This window comes from Pelodiscus sinensis, chromosome 11, assembly GCF_049634645.1.
Source record: "Pelodiscus sinensis isolate JC-2024 chromosome 11, ASM4963464v1, whole genome shotgun sequence".
NCBI lineage: Eukaryota > Metazoa > Chordata > Testudines > Trionychidae > Pelodiscus > Pelodiscus sinensis.
In genome coordinates this window covers 32,763,708-32,780,000 of record NC_134721.1, presented here as the reverse complement: position 1 = coordinate 32,780,000, position 16,293 = coordinate 32,763,708, and the positions used below count along the sequence as shown (strand labels likewise).

The 16,293-nt window shown below is 51.3% G+C and overlaps 1 protein-coding gene across 14 annotated transcripts in view; it reads left to right on the top strand.

The window, feature by feature from the left end:
• PC (pyruvate carboxylase) overlaps positions 1-16,293 on the top strand; it is a 238,139-nt gene that overhangs the window by 150,485 nt on the left and 71,361 nt on the right. For all 14 annotated transcript variants that reach the window (XM_075939017.1, XM_075939025.1, XM_075939016.1 and 11 more), the window contains one exon: positions 1,049-1,211. In XM_075939017.1, the coding sequence (XP_075795132.1) occupies positions 1,049-1,211 (163 nt within the window). The remainder of the gene's footprint in view (positions 1-1,048; positions 1,212-16,293) is intronic.

Below are 16,293 nucleotides of genomic sequence, written 5' to 3'. Positions count from 1 at the left end.
ATATAAACCCCCCACGTTTGTTGGGCTTGTGTTTTTTTTTTTTTTTCAAGCTCTCTTGATCGTTTAAACCAAACGTGATTTCTTTTCTCCCCTCCCCAGGGGAGGGAGACTCAACTCAGTACTTTAAATGCTTGAACTTGGCTCACTGGGCCTATTGTAAAACCAGCTCCCTGTCTTCTGAGCTCTCCGCTCAAGTGTATTCAGAATCAGACTGGCTGGTGTCCACGAGCTGGATTTAGTCCGGTCTCGTGCATCACTGGCAGAATTACTGGCTACAATTCCAGCGATGTGGGCCCAGTTCAGCAAAACACATCAAGGCCCTAAAAGGACATTCATTGCCCCAATCCGACAAAGTCCATAGGATTTAGATTGCTACTGGCCTTTCAAAAAATGCTTGTAGTTAAGTACCTGCTTGAGTAATCCCTTTGCTGTTCAACACAGCATTTAAACACTGGCTTAACTTGTCATGATTCTAGGTGCCATTCCAGTAGCATCCAGAGGCACTGAGATTGTCAGGGGGCATTGTGTTAGGCTCAGTGCCTAACACATGCTGCGCAGTGCACAGGCACGCAGTGGGAGATGGTCCTTACTCTGAAGACCAATAGTCAAAGGATGAGAGGGGAAAATGAGGAGGGAGGGGACTGTCCTGTCACTTTATGCCTCCATTTCCCCTTTGTGTAGTAATAATGAGGCTACCAATCCTGACCTGTGCTTGCAGAGGGCTTTGCAATGGGGGGTAGAAAACCCTATGTGATCCCAAAGGGTGTTAGCCTGGAGTGTTCGGAGACCCAATGCACCTGCAGCTCTCCAGCCCTGTGAGGACACTGGGGGATAATGGAGGAGAAGTGTGGCAGGTGATGTGAGCCATTATGGGGGCTCTCTATGAGATAACAGGCCATAGGGATTAGGTGCCCCATTTGAGGGTTGTTCAGTGACACCTGGGCTCTGCAGAGGAGGTCGGGTTGCTGGGAACGGTTCTGGCAGACACTGGCAGTCCTGCAGTCAGCTGAAAGTTAACCCCAGCTCCCGTCTTCTACTCTCTTGGCAGCGTGGACCTGGTGCATGCCCAGATCCATATCGCAGAGGGGAAGAGCCTGGAAGAGCTGGGCCTGAAACAGGACAATGTACGCATCAATGGCTGTGCCATCCAGTGCCGCGTCACCACTGAGGACCCCTCCCGTGGCTTCCAGCCCGATACTGGCCGCATCGAGGTAGGACATCGTGCCGTGTTGCTGCGGGACCATACAGGCCCAGTTCAGCACCATGCTGGGGAAGGGCCGAGTGTGGGTCTGCTCTTTGTTGGAGGACATTTTGACTTGACATCAAAAAACTAAAATTTTCATCCCAGACCTGGAAAATTTGGAAGGGAACAGTTTGGGCTGAAAGCTGCTGAAAATCCAGGACGTTTTCCCCAGAACCTTAACATCTCCCGCTAGGAACTTCCAAACGCTAGGCAGTGTTTGGCCCCATGATGTTCAGTTTTCAGTGTTCAAAGAAAAATCAACAATTCGGAGGCTGGTGGAAATGTTCTGTGGGAATTCTCTGTGTGTGAGGAAACCCCGTTTTCCTTTCTAAAAAGGCTCCCTGGGAAAACATTTTCCCTGAGTGACAGGTGCTCTCAGCAGCCTCGGGGTGCATGTGGGAGGAGGAGAAAGCAAAGGGGCGCTGTGTGTGTTAGAGGTGGAGGGGGCGTTACCCATAGCACTGTGTGTGACGCTCAGTCTGGGGTCAGATTTGAATCCACTGGCAAGCATGTGTTTAAGCCCACTTCTGTGCCTGATCCATGGAAGCTAGCAATGAGGTCTAGTGGTTAGAGGTTGGAGCCAGCACCCCTGGGTTCTATCGCCAGCTCTGGGATGGGAGTGGGAGCTAGCGAGTTAGACCCTGGGGGGGGAGTTCAAGGGGGGGCTGAGAATCAGGACTCCAGGGTTCTATCCGTGGCTGTTGATCTCACATGCTGAAGCCTCCAGCCTGCCAGTTTCCTACTTGGCTGTTCACATTCCCTGGCATTGTGCTCGATTCTCTGGGGCGCTGGTGATAAACAGAAGCACTTGTGTTACGCCTGCATGACAGGCTGCTCCATTCAAACCCCGGGCGTGGGCGTTCGGCTGTTCAGGCTCCCCATTCCCTTCCTAACCACGCAACTGCTCTTGCCACTCAAACTAACAGCTAGGGATCGCTGCGAAAGAGTCTGGCGCTGATACACCCCACCTCCCCCGCCAGCTGGAAGCAGGAGAGGAGGGGCTGTGAGAGCCCCCGTTGATTCCACTCTTGTGACTGGGCTGCAGAGTAGAAAGGCAGGGGGACGGGAGGGGGCTAGACTCTGCCTGAGCATGAGTGTGTGTTCAGTGTGCTGGGAATAGGGGTGTCAACAGGGTCATGGTGTGGGTGCTGGGAATTTGTTTTGTAGGAGTGGGGTAGGCCCTTACCCCAGGGTTGGCTGGGTAGGGCTGTGTGCGTGTTGGGGGGGGTCCCTTGGATTCCCCCAGGGGGGCGGTGGCAGGCACATCACTTGGCTCTCGGGGCGCGTATGCTCTTGGTGCGGTATGGATCGACAATCACAGGGTGCAGAGCATGGCAACTGAATTATTAAAGACCAAGTAAAATTCCTGGGAGAAATGCTTGTCTGGATGGGGTTTGCTCACATTAGAGAGGAGACGAATTTGAGGGAACATGTTTAGAATCTGTATTATAACAACTGGGAAAGTGACAGGCGACCAGGCACCTTTGTCCCCCAACCCAAGGGCAAGGGGACAGCAAATGAGGCTCATCAAAAGAAATGACTTTATTACATAGCCTGGAATGAGTGGATGGGACTCATTGCCACAGGAGGTGAAGAACTTGGTGTGATTCCAAGAGGGGGTGGATTCATTTCTAGGGATCTTGAGAACATCTAGTGTTACTATAGTTAATGCAAGTAGCTAATTTTGGAGGCAAAACTCCTACTCCAAGGTTTAAGCCGATCTGTGACTGGAAAACAGTAGAATCATAGAACTGGAAGAGATCTCAGGAGGTCATCACGTCCAGCCCCCTGCCCAAGGCAGGACCAATCCCAGCTAAATCAACCCAGCCAGGGCTTTGTCAAGCAAAGACTTAAAAAGCTCTAGGGATGGAGATTCCACCACCTCCCTAGGGAACCCATTCCAGTGCTTCACCACCTTCCTAGTGAAATAGTTTTTCCTAATATCCAACCTAGACCTCTCCCACTGCAACCTGAGAGCATTGCTCCTTGTTCTGCCATCTGTCACTACTGTGAACAGCCTTTCTCCATTCTCTTTAGAACCTCCCTTCAGGAAGTTGAAGGCTGCTGTCAAATCCCCCTCACTCTTCTCTTCTGCAGACTAAACAAACCCAAATCCTACAGTCTGTACTCATAGGTCATGTGCTCAAGCCCCCTAATCATTTTGGTCGCCCTCCTTTGGACCCTCTCCAATGCGTCCACATCCTTTCTATAGTGGGGGGCCCAGAACTGGACACAATACTCCAGGGCTGTGTCTAGACTGCATCCCTTTTTCGTAAAAGGGATGCAAATTAGACATATCACAATTGCAAATGAAGCAGGGATTTAAATCTCCCCCACTTCATTGCCGGAAAAAAGCGGCAGCCATTTTTATGCTAATGAAGCAGGGGAGATTTAAATCCCTGCTTCATTTGCAATTGCGATATGTCTAATTTGCATCCCTTTTACGAAAAAGGGATGCAGTCTAGACACAGTCAAGGTGTGGCCTCACCACAGCCAAATAAAGGGTAATAAAAGTCACAGATTTTTAAGGCCAGGAGAAACCATGGGCCATCTAGACTGGCTTCCCGTAGAATACGGACCAGAACCCTATTAGCCAGGATGGGTAGGAATAGTGTCCCTAACCTCTGTTTCTCCGGAGGTAGGTGACAGGGGAGGGATCATGTGAGGATTACCTGTTGCGTCTCCTCCCTTTCTGGCATCTGGTATTGGCCACTGTCAGCAGACAGGAAACTGGACTGGATGGACCATTGGTCTGACCCAGTATGGCCATTCTTATGTTCTAAAAATTCACTCAGCTCTCCTTGTTTTGAGCCCAGTCAGTTCTATTGAACTAAGTCATCCTCCAGGAAGGTAGCCAGTCTGGATTTGGAGACAAAAAAGCTGGAGAATCCACTGCAGCCCTTGACAGTTTGGTGCAATGGTTACTCGCCTCCATTGCTTTCTGTGGCAATCGGACGAGACTGTAAGTTTGCTGCAGTGACAAAAAGGCTGATGTGTCAAATTCACCGCATTTCAGGAGCACGCGTCAGTGTCATTCAAACTTTTGACAGAAATCTTCCTCTTTTCCTCTTCGCGCAGCTGGGTGTTTGGTGGCCCCCCTGGCAGGGAGCTCGGAAGCCAGGGCCTAGGGGGCTGATCTGCAGTGTAAAATGCCAGAGCATCTGGCTGTGGGAGTGTCTTGGTGTTTTCAGAAGAAACGATTACGGAACTCCGCTGCACGACATTAGGAAGTTCCAGCTTGTCGGCCTCCTTCAGGACACTATGTTGACTGGAATTCCAATTTCTTTCCCAACCAGCTCTGTTGCTCTAGTTTGATTGTCTTTTGGTAGCAGTGTCTCTCCCATTGTGCTGGGTCCTGCCTGGATCCCTACAGATCTCAGGACCCCGTTGATCCGGGTGCAGCACAGACACAAAATGAGAGCTGGTCCCTGCCTTAGAGCAGGAGAGAGGAAACTGAGACACAGAGAGGGGAAGGGCCCTACTGAAAGTCAGTGGCAGAATAGGAACAGAACCCAGAAGTTCTGCCTCTGTCTGCCAGTGCTCTGTCTGCTGCCTCCCTTCGTTTTGGTCTCTGAATGGCCTGTCACTCAAGACCCTGCTCAACAGGGGGCCCAGATATCTCTAACCTCCCCCTTTGCCCCAGCACTTGAATTCATTGTGCGGGGAATGTGGCCTTGTCTAAGTCCAACCCTGCCGGGCTTTCAGGGATCCCACTCTGACCAGACTCACTCATAGCTTTCCATGCCTCATTAGCCGCCCTGCTCGGCTGCTCCTCCGGACACACCGCTGCCTCCCACTTGGAGTCTAGCTTGCTGCTCCCTGGGCCAGTGGTTTCAATTTCCTGCTTTCATCAATTCCCAGAGCTTTTCAGATGCAGCCACTTATTACAAGGGGCCCTGTATCATGGAGCCTGAGTCTTCTAGGCAGAGCAGTGGCCAGGTTTATTTATAACCTCCCCCCGCCCTGTGTAAATGCTCACCTGGACATCTGTTTCCACAGTGTCTGAGCATCTCTGTCTATAAGGCCATTATGCTCCCACACTGTGGAAGATAGGGAAGGGTGGCTGATCCCCCAGGGTATGTCTACACTACAAAGTTAGTTCGAACTAACGGACGTTAGTTCGAACTAACTTTAATAGGTGCTACACTAGCGCTCCGCTAGTTCGAATTTGAATCGAACTAGCGGAGCGCTTAGTTCGAACTAGGTAAACCTCATTTTACGAGGACTAACGCCTAGTTCGAACTAGCTAGTTCGAACTAAGGGCTGTGTAGCCCTTTAGTTCGAACTAGTGGGAGGCTAGCCCTCCCCAGGTTTCCCTGGTGGCCACTCTGGCCAACACCAGGGAAACTCTATGCCCCCCTCCCGGCCCCGGACCCCTTAAAGGGGCACGGGCTGGCTACGGTGCCCGTGCCAGGTGCAAGCCTGCCAGCACCCAGCTAGCAGACCCTGCACCTGGCACGGCACAGAGCCACCCACCCGATGCCCCCCAGCCCACCCCCTCTTGCCGGGACCAGGCTGGCGGCTCCCGGGAGCTTGCCCTGGACCGCAAGAGGCGGGCACCTTCCTGGGCTAGTGCGGACATCGTGGACCTCGTCCACGATCTCCGCACTAGGCACAGGAAAGTGGCCGTCTAGGGCAGGAGAGCTGCCAGCCTGGCCACCCAGGACCAGGTGTGCATGAAAATCAAGGGGGTCCACTGAGACCCCCGACCCTGAGCCCTGAGCTTACAATGGCCGTACTGGGTCAGACCAAAGGTCCATCTAGCCCAGTAGCCTGTCTGCCAACAGCGGCCAACCCTAGGGACCCTGGAGGGGATGGACCGAAGACAATGACCAAGCCATTTGTCTCGTGCCATCCCTCTCCAGCCTTCCACAAACTTTGGGCAGGGACACCACTCCTACCCTCTGGCTAATAGGACTCCATGGACCCAACCTCCATCACTTTATCTCACTTCCCTTTAAACTCTGTTCTAGTTGTAGCCTTCACAGCCTCCTGCAGCAAGGAGTTCCACAGGTTAACTATTTGCTTTGTCAAGAACAACAACTTTCTCTTACTAGTTTCAAGCCTGCTACCCATTCCTTTCCTTTGGTGTCCTCTAGTCCTTCTTTATGGGAACTCAGGAAGAACTTTTCTGAATGCACCCTCTCCACCCAACCCCTGCTTTTAGAGACCTCTATCCTGTCCCCCCTCCGTCTCCTCTTTTCTAAGCTGAACAGTCCCAGTCTCTGTAGCCTTTCTTCATCTGGGACCTGTTCCCAACCCCTGATCATGTTAGTTGCCCTCCCCTCTCCCAGCCTTTCTCTTCCCCTCTCCCACCTCCTTTTCCCAGTCTCCCCCAGTTTTTTTCCAATAAAGACAGAGTCAATGTTGGAAGAAACGTTATCTTTATTTTGTACATCAATAAGAAGGGGGGCTAAGGAAGGGTAAGTGGAAGGAGGTGAGGGAGGAATGGGGTACGAGCCCCCGATGGGGAGGACTGGGCTGGCTCTGCGGGCTTCTGGGGGTGGAAGCTCTCCTGCAGCCCCCCAATTACTCCCTCTCCCCAGATGGCAGCCTGCGGCAAGTGCAGCCGGGCTGATGGCCGAGTGGTGTGATGTGCCCAGTGTGGGCACTCAGGGCACTCCAAGCCAGAACTTCTTTGCAAGCGGGGCACCCCTTAGAACTGTGTGTCCGGGGTGGGGGTCGGGACCCTTTAAGCGCAGCCCTCGGCTAGCCTGAGACAGCATCTCCATGCTCTAAGTCCTCCTTTTATGCCCTGCCGGCACTGCTTCCGGCCATCCTTAAGCCCTGTTCAGAGTCCACTCAATGTGGACTTGCTAGTTCGAACTAGCAAAACGCTAGTTCGAACTAGTTTTTAGTTCTAGATGCGTTAGTTCGAACTAGCTTAGTTCGAATTAACTAATTCGAACTAAGTTAGTTCGAACTAGCGCTGTAGTGTAGACATACCCCCATTTTGCAGATGGGAAAACTGAGGCAGAGAGGGGCTGGATGGTGAGTCCAAAGTCTCCCAGTGAGTCTGTGATAGATCAGGGAATTTCAGAGGGTAAGGTGAGAAGGGATCAATAGATGACCCTGCCTGACCTCTTCTCTGTCTGAGGCTATTCCCCCAGTACAAAGCCCCAATCCTGTAGTTTAAACCAAAGCATTTCGGCCCTCAGGAATCTAGCCTATTGTGAGCCCCAGGCAGGGACCAGGAGAGACCCAGGGGTCCTGACACCCCTGCACTGGCAGGGAATTGCTGCAATGAGCCATGCCAAGCTGATCCCAGCAGGTGACCCAGGCCCTATGCTGCAGGGGGAGGTGAAAACTCTCCCAAGGTCCCTGCCAATCTGACTTGGAGAAAATTCCTTCTCGAACCCCAGTCTGGTGATCAGCTGGACCCAGAGCAAGACCCATTAGTCAGGCACCTAGAGCGGGAGTGGGCCAAGACAGCCTCCACAGGCTGGATCCAGCCTGCCATGCTCTTGAATCCAGTCCATGGCCTGCCCTGCCGTTCCCCCACCCCCAGGCCAATTGAAACCTGGGAACAGGGGAGTGCACAAAGTCTCTTCCCACTGCCAGGAGTGCATGGCACCTAGAAAGACCCACCAGCTGTTCAAAACAGCTGGCGGTTCCCTCTAGGTCAGGGGTGGGCAATAATTTTTTGCCGGGGGTCACTTAAAAAATTTCTGAAGTGGCCCCAGGCCGCACTGGAAGGGGCGGGGCCTTGAGCCGAAGGGGCGGGGTTGGAATACTTCTGGGTTCCCCACCCCCAGACCATGATTGGTCTGGGGAAGAGGGGGGAGCGCTTTTGCCCACCCGCCCCCTGCCTTTCCCCTAGGTGTCCATGCCCCTGGCCAGGAGGAGACTTCCCATGATCCCCCACCCCCAGGCTAATCAGGGCCTGGGGGCAGGGGAGCATGCAAAGTCTTCTCCCACCCTGCCAGGAGCACGTGGCACTTCTAAGTGCCAAGTGCTTCTCACAGGGTGGGACCAGGGCAGAGGAAACTTTGCACGTTCCCCTGCCCCCAGGCGCTGATTAGCCTGGGGATGGGGGAGTATATGAAGCCTCCTCCAGCCTTGTCAGGAGTGCGTGGTGCTTTTAAGTGGAGACAGAGCCGAGGAAACTCCCCCCGCCCCCAGGCCCTAATTGACCTGAGGGCAGGGGAGCGGCAGGGCCTCTGTGGGCCGGATCCACCTACTTGGTGGGCCAAATCCGGCCCACGGAAGCCCTTTTGCCCACCGCTGCTCTAGGTGCTGTGTGTTCCGGGGGAGATGGGGGGGCAAAGACTTACGTGCTCCCCCATCCCCTGGCCAATCAGGGTCTATGAGCCAGGGAGCATGCAAAGTGTCCTGGCCCTGCCTCTTCTGGGGCAGCCCGTGACCTCTTCTGAAATTCATGAATTAAACTGCCCACCCCTGACCTAGAGAGAGGACTCTGTAGGCCTAGCTCACCCACCTGGTATCCCGTCTCCAGTGGTGGTTAACCCCTGAGACCTCAGAGGAAGGCAAAATCCCCCACTCCCCAAACCCACGCTACATCTGGCCAGCTGGGCATAGGTGGGAAAAGCACTTAAACCAAGATCTCCCAAAACACAGGCTAGAGCACCTGACCACAGGGCTGTCCTTGCTCTCTCCGCTGATTTCCGAGTGCCATGCAGTGTTTCTTCCCTTGTCATGCTCTCTACCGGTTCAGGCTGCTTTCCTGCATCAGTGGCACCTGGACACATCCCCCACCTCTCAGAGCAGTTGGCTCAGGCTCGCTGCAGACTCAAACAGGCATGGGTGCACCGCTTGCACTGAGCACACGGCACCCCTTCGTCCACCTGCGTGGCAGCTTGCTGGAACGAGGGCTTTCCGCAGCACCGCGCTCTGTGCTAGGATTCATCGAGTGCTGGAATGCCCTTGCATCTCTTCTCTCAGCAGCGTGATCCACCCACCAGGTTGTCGTGACTTCTGCTAATTTAACATCCCCTCCCGCTTCTGCTGGGTTCAGAATAGGCCCCCCGCTCCCCTCAGCATGCTCCGCGCAGGACTCCTGGGTTCCGTGTCTCGCTGCGGGTCCGGAGTCTGATTGGGTGGGTGAGAGCAGACAGTCTGGGAGCTGGGACTTATAGGCCCAGTGGGAGTGATCAGAGCTGATCTGGGCGAATTTGGGATGTGATCCAGCTGGCTTAGACTCCCTGCGGCCTGGGTCTGTTAAGGTTGGCTGGCTCGGCAGATTACTCAGCTCTCTGCCTTGACCAGCATCCTTGGCGTGGAGCGCAGCGCTGCCAGGTCGGTGTCTGCTAGTAGTTTCTGTTCCATCTCACACACAGCCGGCTACAGCTCTGCTTGAAAAGCCCGGGGGATTAAGGGGGAGACTTGCGCATCTGCAGCTGTCTCTTAATTATTAACTAGCGGTAGGATATAATATTATAGTGAAGGCTGCAGGCCCTGTCTGCCACTGTTCAGATATGTGAAGGACTGTACCTTGTCCCCCCTCCCCTCCTGGTTTATAATCTCGTGGATGAAGAGCGGGAGGGAAACACAGGTACCAAGTGGGGAGGGACTTGCCACAGTCACACTGCAGGGCAGTGACAGGGAACAGAAGCCAGAACTCCTGACTCCCAGCTTCCTGCTCTAGTCATGGGATCCTGTTCCTCTCCCTGAGCCAGCAAGAGCATCCGGGACTTGGCTGAAGGTGGCCAGGACTTGCGGGTTTCCCTCCACTTGTGGGAGGAGAATGGAGAGTGGAGTTAGTGCAGGAAATCCAGGCTCGAGTAGTGAGTGGGATTAGACTCTGGGCCCTATCCCAGCCGCCACTGTCCCCAATGTGCTCTCAGCCCTCCCTACTCTACCCCCACCCTAGCAGCATCATGTGTGATCCCCCTCAGTCCTGCAGGCTGAGTCCTGGCCACTGACCTGAGTGTGCTTGTGCTGGTCAAGTCTCTGAAGGGATCTGCTGCTGCGCCACACATCAGAGCCCTGGAGGGGTTGGGCATGAGTGCAGCCTCCCTAGATATGGCCACGGCTGGCTCAGCAGGACCACAGAGATTTGGCGTGGGAGGCCGCATGGCCCAGTGGATGGGGGCTGGGCTGGGAGCCAGGACTCTGAGGTTCTTTTCTTACCTGTTGAGCAGGGTTAGTGGGTTAGAGCAGTGCTGGGATTCAGGACCCCTGGCTCCTTACTTGCGTTCTGACCACAGAAGCACAAAGCAGAACGACTGTGAACTGCAGGGGCAGTTGGTGAGTTGAGCCATCCATCCCGTCTGCTTTACTGAATCAATATTCTGCTCGGCTTTGCCTTCGCCTCAGTGCTTCCCCGCTGCCTTTCTGCACAGAGCCAGAGGGAGGCAAGGGTAATTGACACAGCAGAGTAGCGCTCTGCTCCCTGTTAGCCGAGTGAGGGCGGGCCAGACTGATCCAATGGGCACACAGTAGAAGCTGAGGTGGAAAGCGCTTTCTAAGTGCAGTGCAGGTTGGGGAGGTGTGTCAGGGCTATTCCTGGCAGCTCAAACAGCAGAGACTCCTGTAACCTAACAAAACTGAAAGGAGCCATTATGCATTTATAAAATCATAGCTGTATGGGGCTGAAAGGTACCTTGGGAGGTTATCTGGTCCATTGAGCCACAACCAAGTCAACCTATCCCATCTCTGACAGGGTTTGGTCCATCTTGTTCTGAAAAACTCCAAGAATGGGGAGGCCAAGCTCCCCTGGAAGCCAGTCCCAGGGCCTCGTTACCCTTAGAGTCTGAAAGTTTTCCCTTGTATCTGGCCTAAGTGTCCTTTGCTGCAGATTATGCCCATTGTGTCTTGTCCTACCTTCAATGTCCATGGAGAACACTTGATACCCATCCTTTGTAGCAGCCCATAACATATTGGAAGACTGTTAGCAGGGCCCCTCTCAGTCTCTTGGTTGTCTTTTCTCAGGTCTAAACAGGCTCTTTTTTTTTTTTTTTTTTTTCCCCCCTCACCGGTCAGGATTTCTAAAGCTTTTATAATTTTTCTTGCTTTCCTCTGGATTCTCTAGTTTGTCCACATCTTTGCTGAAGTGTGGCACCCAGAACCAGATGCAGCATTGCAGCCAAGTTCTCCCCAGGGCAAAGCAGTTACCTCCTAGGTCTCGCATACATCACTCCTGTTAACACCCCCCCGAATGATATTACAGGTTGAACCTTTCTAGTCCAGAAACATCAATGGTCCAGCATGATTTTAGTTAGCCAGCTGTCCACTTATCATGGGTATGGCCGAGTCTCCTGTTGTCCCATAAAGTTTGTTTACAGCCAGTAGTCCTGGCTCTCAGGGTTCTGTGCTGTTACTTAGCTCAAATGTACCCCTAAATGTCTTCTAAGAGCCCAGTAAGCAGTGGAAGTGTTGATGCTGCTGCTAGACAATACTGACCTCTGGTAGTTTGGCAAATTCTCTGGTTCAGCAGCAGTCAGGTCCCGAGGGTGCCGAACTAGAGAGGTTCAGCCTGTAGGTTTTTTTTGCAACTGCATCACATTGTTGACTCATGTTCAGTTTGTGATCTGGTATAACCTCTGGCTCCTGGTCAGTGGTACTCCTGTCTAGCTGGTGAGTCCCCATTTTGTAGTCGTGCATTTGATTTTTCCTTCCCAAGAGCAGTGCTTTGCCCCTGTCTGTATTGAATTTCATCTTGTCAGTTTCCGACCAGGTCTCCAATTTATCAAAGTTGTTTTGAATTCTAACCCTATCCTCCAAAGCACTTGCATCCCCTCCCATCTTGGCATCATCTGTTGATTTTATAAACATACTCTACACTCCATTATCCAAGTTATTAATGAAAATATTGAACAGAACCAGATCCAGGACTGACTCCATGAGATCCTGCTAGATAAGTCCTTCCAGTTTGTAGCAAACCACTGATAACTGTTCTTTGGGTTCAGTCTTTCAACCAGTTGTGCACTCACTTTATAGTAATTTCATCTAGGCTACATTTCCTTACTTTGCTTATGAGAATGTCACTTGGGAGCATGTCAAATGCCTTACTTAAAATCAAGATATATTGCATCTACTGCCTCCACCCCATCCATTAGGCCACTAACCCTGTCAAGAAGGAAATTAGGTTGGTTTGGCATGATTTGTTCTTGACAAATCCATACCGGCTATTCCGTATAACCCCATTATCCTTGGGGTGCTTACAAATTGATTGTTTAATAATCTGTTCCAGTATCTTTGCAGGCGTCAAAGTTAGACTGACTGGTGCATTATTCTCTGTGTCCTCTTTGTTCCCCTTTTTAAAGTTAAGTACTATGTTTGCCCTTCCCCAGTCCTCTGGGACCTCACCTGTCCTCCAGGAGTTCTTGAATATAATTGCTTCAGCTTGGTCCTTAAGTATCCTCAGATGAATTTGATCACGCCCTGCGGACTTGAATACATCGAATCTCTCAAAATAATCTTTAACCCCTTCTTTCCCTGTCTTGGCTTTTGTTCCTTCCCCCTTGTTTTTAAGATTGGAGTATCTGCTGAGTAGAGGACCGCTTTCCTTCCTCTTTCTCTTGGTCCTAGTGTATTTAAAAAGCCACTTCTTGAAGCCTTTTATGTCCCTTGCTGGGTATAACTTGCTTTGTGCCTCAGCCTTTCCAATTTTTGTCCTTATGTGTTGGTGCTGTTCTTTTGTCCAACTCCTGAGCAATTTTTCCACATTTCCACTTTTGTCGGTGGAATCCACTGAGTAATTTGCACTACTGTTGTGTCTAGCTCCAGTCAAGATGGCATGGACTCCTTTATGCCGGGCACTGCGCAGACTTGTGAGTTAGGCACATGATTCCTGGGGTCTCTCCAGATGAGTCAAGCACCTACCCTGAGCATGTTCGTAAATGCCATTAGCTGCCTATCTTCATCCTTAGACACTGTAATACCACCATGAATCCAGCCCAAGGGCCTTGCTCCTCCTGCATTGACTTCAGTGGGAATTAAGCATCCTCATGCCTTTTGATGTTGTGGGCTTAAGTGACTTTAACAATTACCCAGCAGCTAGCTCCCTCTCCGGTGTGGGCTGGAGACAGGAAGTTCTCTGGATTGTGGGATGCAGGAAGGCACACTGGCATAATCAGCATGGCCTTCAGACCAAGGGATGTTTCCATCAGCTGTGAGCCTTGCCCTGATTCATTGCAGACACGCTGGCTGTGCTGTAGTCCAGGGAAGTGGTGTATGGGACAGCTGGGGGTTGGAAGGTAGGTGAGGGGGCAGGGAAGAGCTACCACAATGATCTGGAGGCTGGAAAAATGCCTTAGGATGAGAAACTCCATCTGCTCAGCCTCTTGTAAAGAAGAACCAGGAGGTGAATCCCCACCATGGGGAGAGGATTCTAGGGCTCTTCAGCCTAATGGAGAGAAGCTGAACGAGAACCATGGGCCAGACACTTTCCAAGGAGAAATCGGACGCATTGTTTCAGCAGCGCGGGCAATTAACCAGAGAAACAAACACCCTAGGGAAGAAGGGGGATGAGAATTCTCCTCCTCTCCTGATCCAGCCTGGCTGCCTTTCTGGAAAATGCTTTAATTTAATCAAACGCTAGTGACCAGGCTCAGCAGAGGAGTACCTGGGTGACCTTCTCTGGCCTGTGCCATCCAGGATGCTGGAGTCCTTTCTGGCCTGAAATCTCTGGATCTGTTGACTTTGCTAAGACAGAATTGTGCTTGAAAAGCAGGTGAGCCCCTGCAAATAGATGTTTCCGTTCACATCTGCTCCCAGAGCCTGGAGTGCCTAAGGAGCCCATGCTGGCTTTGGCATCTGCTCGGGAATCCTGGCGGCTGCGGCTGTGTTGTGTGCGTGTTTTAATAGAGTAAATGCTGCAGACGTACACAGTCTGGCAAGGGCTCTGCCACTCATGGCCACGTCGCATGCTGAGCTCTTCCCCTCCCAGAACGTGGGGAAGCTGCCTTCAGTGCTCAGCACAAAGGGGAAGTAGAGCATGCTGGGATATAGAACTCAATCGGTGGGAGGAGGGAGGAGTGTATCTTAGAGACAGTGTGGTGCAATGGTTAGAGTACCGGACAGGGATTGGGAAATCTGCCCTCCTCTTCTATGTGATGTTGGTACAGCCCTTCCCTGCTGTGTGCCTCAGTTTCCCCACCAGTGAAGCTGAGAGAAATGGTGTTGCTCTCCTCAGCAAAGCACTTTGGGATTTCTGGCTTTAAAGCACTAAAGATAAAAGGGACTAGCAGTCCCATCAGTTTCCTCTTTTCCTTCCTCTAAACCGCACATGACTGTGGTTTGAAATCCAGGCTGGGGCTACGGCAGGGCACTGCTGATTGCTAGGAACTCCCAGATTCTCACCCCTCCTTCTAGCTGGATAACTCAGCCCCAGTCCTGCTTCCCCTGGGCTAGTGAACAGCTCAGATTTTGCTGAAGGAAATGGATTTTTCCTCCTGACTTTGCAAGGAAAAGCGTGGCGGGGGCGAGGGACATGTGCTGAGAGTGGGGATTGTTACGCTGACTCAGCACAACACCGCTGGTGCCAAAGAGCGCTTTGGGCGATGGCTGTAAACAGTAGAACAGTCTCTTGGCTTTTTCAGCTTGTTACATTTGCAGGCACTAGTCGCTAGGTGGGGAGTTGGGTAGGAAGGTGCAATGGCATTCAGGCCGCTGCTTTGGGTTGTCTGGCTTTTCACAGAACCATAGATTTTTATTGTATTTATTTTTCAGGCCAGAAGAGATTGTTCTGAATGTCCCATCTGCCCTCCTCCTGCATGTCTTGTTCATGATCCCAGAGTCCTACTGGTCACCAAATTTGGAGCCAAGAAGAAACTTTCCCAAGGTCAGATAGGTAGGGAAAGGGATAAACGAGATTTTTTCACCTGCCTCTGCAGCATGGGTCACAGTTTGCCTGTGGGGAACACCTGGGCATGGCTCACCTTAGCAATTCCTGGCCATGTCAGGGACCTCAGGCATGGACCCCCGAGTCTCTGCTGTTCCCTGACTGGGGCTCACAACAGGCTAGTCTCTTGAGGACTAAGATTTTGGGCTGACTGTATGGGAGTTTAGATCAGGTTGACTGGCTTTGCTGCACAGGAGATTCAGATTATGTGAATTCCCAGAAAATTCCCTGCGCCTGAGTCATTCCTGCCTCCAGCACAGATCTGATGATCGTGCTAGAATTTTTAGAGAGGTCTAATTTCCACTGAAAACCTCCAAGTGTTGGAGAATCCACCCTGTCCCTAGATGAGCTGTTCCAGTGGTTAGTCTCCCTTGCTGTTAAAAATTAACCCCTTATTTTTGGTCTGAATTTGTCCAGTTTCCACTTTCAGCCGTTTGGCCATGTTCTGTCATTGCAGTATTAAAGAGCTATCTTCTCTCCAGAATCTCCTCCCTGCATTGGTAATAGACCATGATAATGTCACCTTTTAACATGCTCTGGGATAAACTATATAATGTCATTCCCTAACTCGCAGTTGTTCCTGGCCCTTGAAATATTGCCATGAGAGTGATCCAAAGTGTGCACCCCAGAGCTAGGCACAGTGTCCCAGTCACCAACGCTACATACAGAGGTGACGCCATCTCCCTGTTCCTGCTTGACGTCCTCTGCTGATTCACCCCTGGGTCTCATTAGATTTCCTCCCATGCGTTGCACCAGAAGTCCTTTCTGGAATCTACGTGTCCCTGAGTACGTCTGGCTGAAGTTCCTAGTCCCTGTATACCTGACCCTGCCTCTTGACAAATGAAGACCCAGGTCAGCTGGAAAATAGAATTTGTGTCCCATGGAAATTCTGAGGTTTAAGATTTTCCATTTGTGCCAAATTGGGATGAAATGTATATTTCTAAATTTACACCAGAACAAAAATTCCCCGGTATTTTCATTTTGGAAACATCAAAAAGACCTCAATGAAACATCATCCTATAAAACATAAAATAGCACTCCTATAAATATTACATGTAATATGATCCATTAGAACACATGAATAGGTTATATTTATATATATTTACATTTTATATTATATATTTTATATATAATAGGTAACTATAAATGTTCAGTAGCACTAAATATATATAGAATGCAAAGTATTAATGTATTATTAATATATTAAAATGAGTGGAATGTTTTAAAAACACTAAGTCAAAATGAA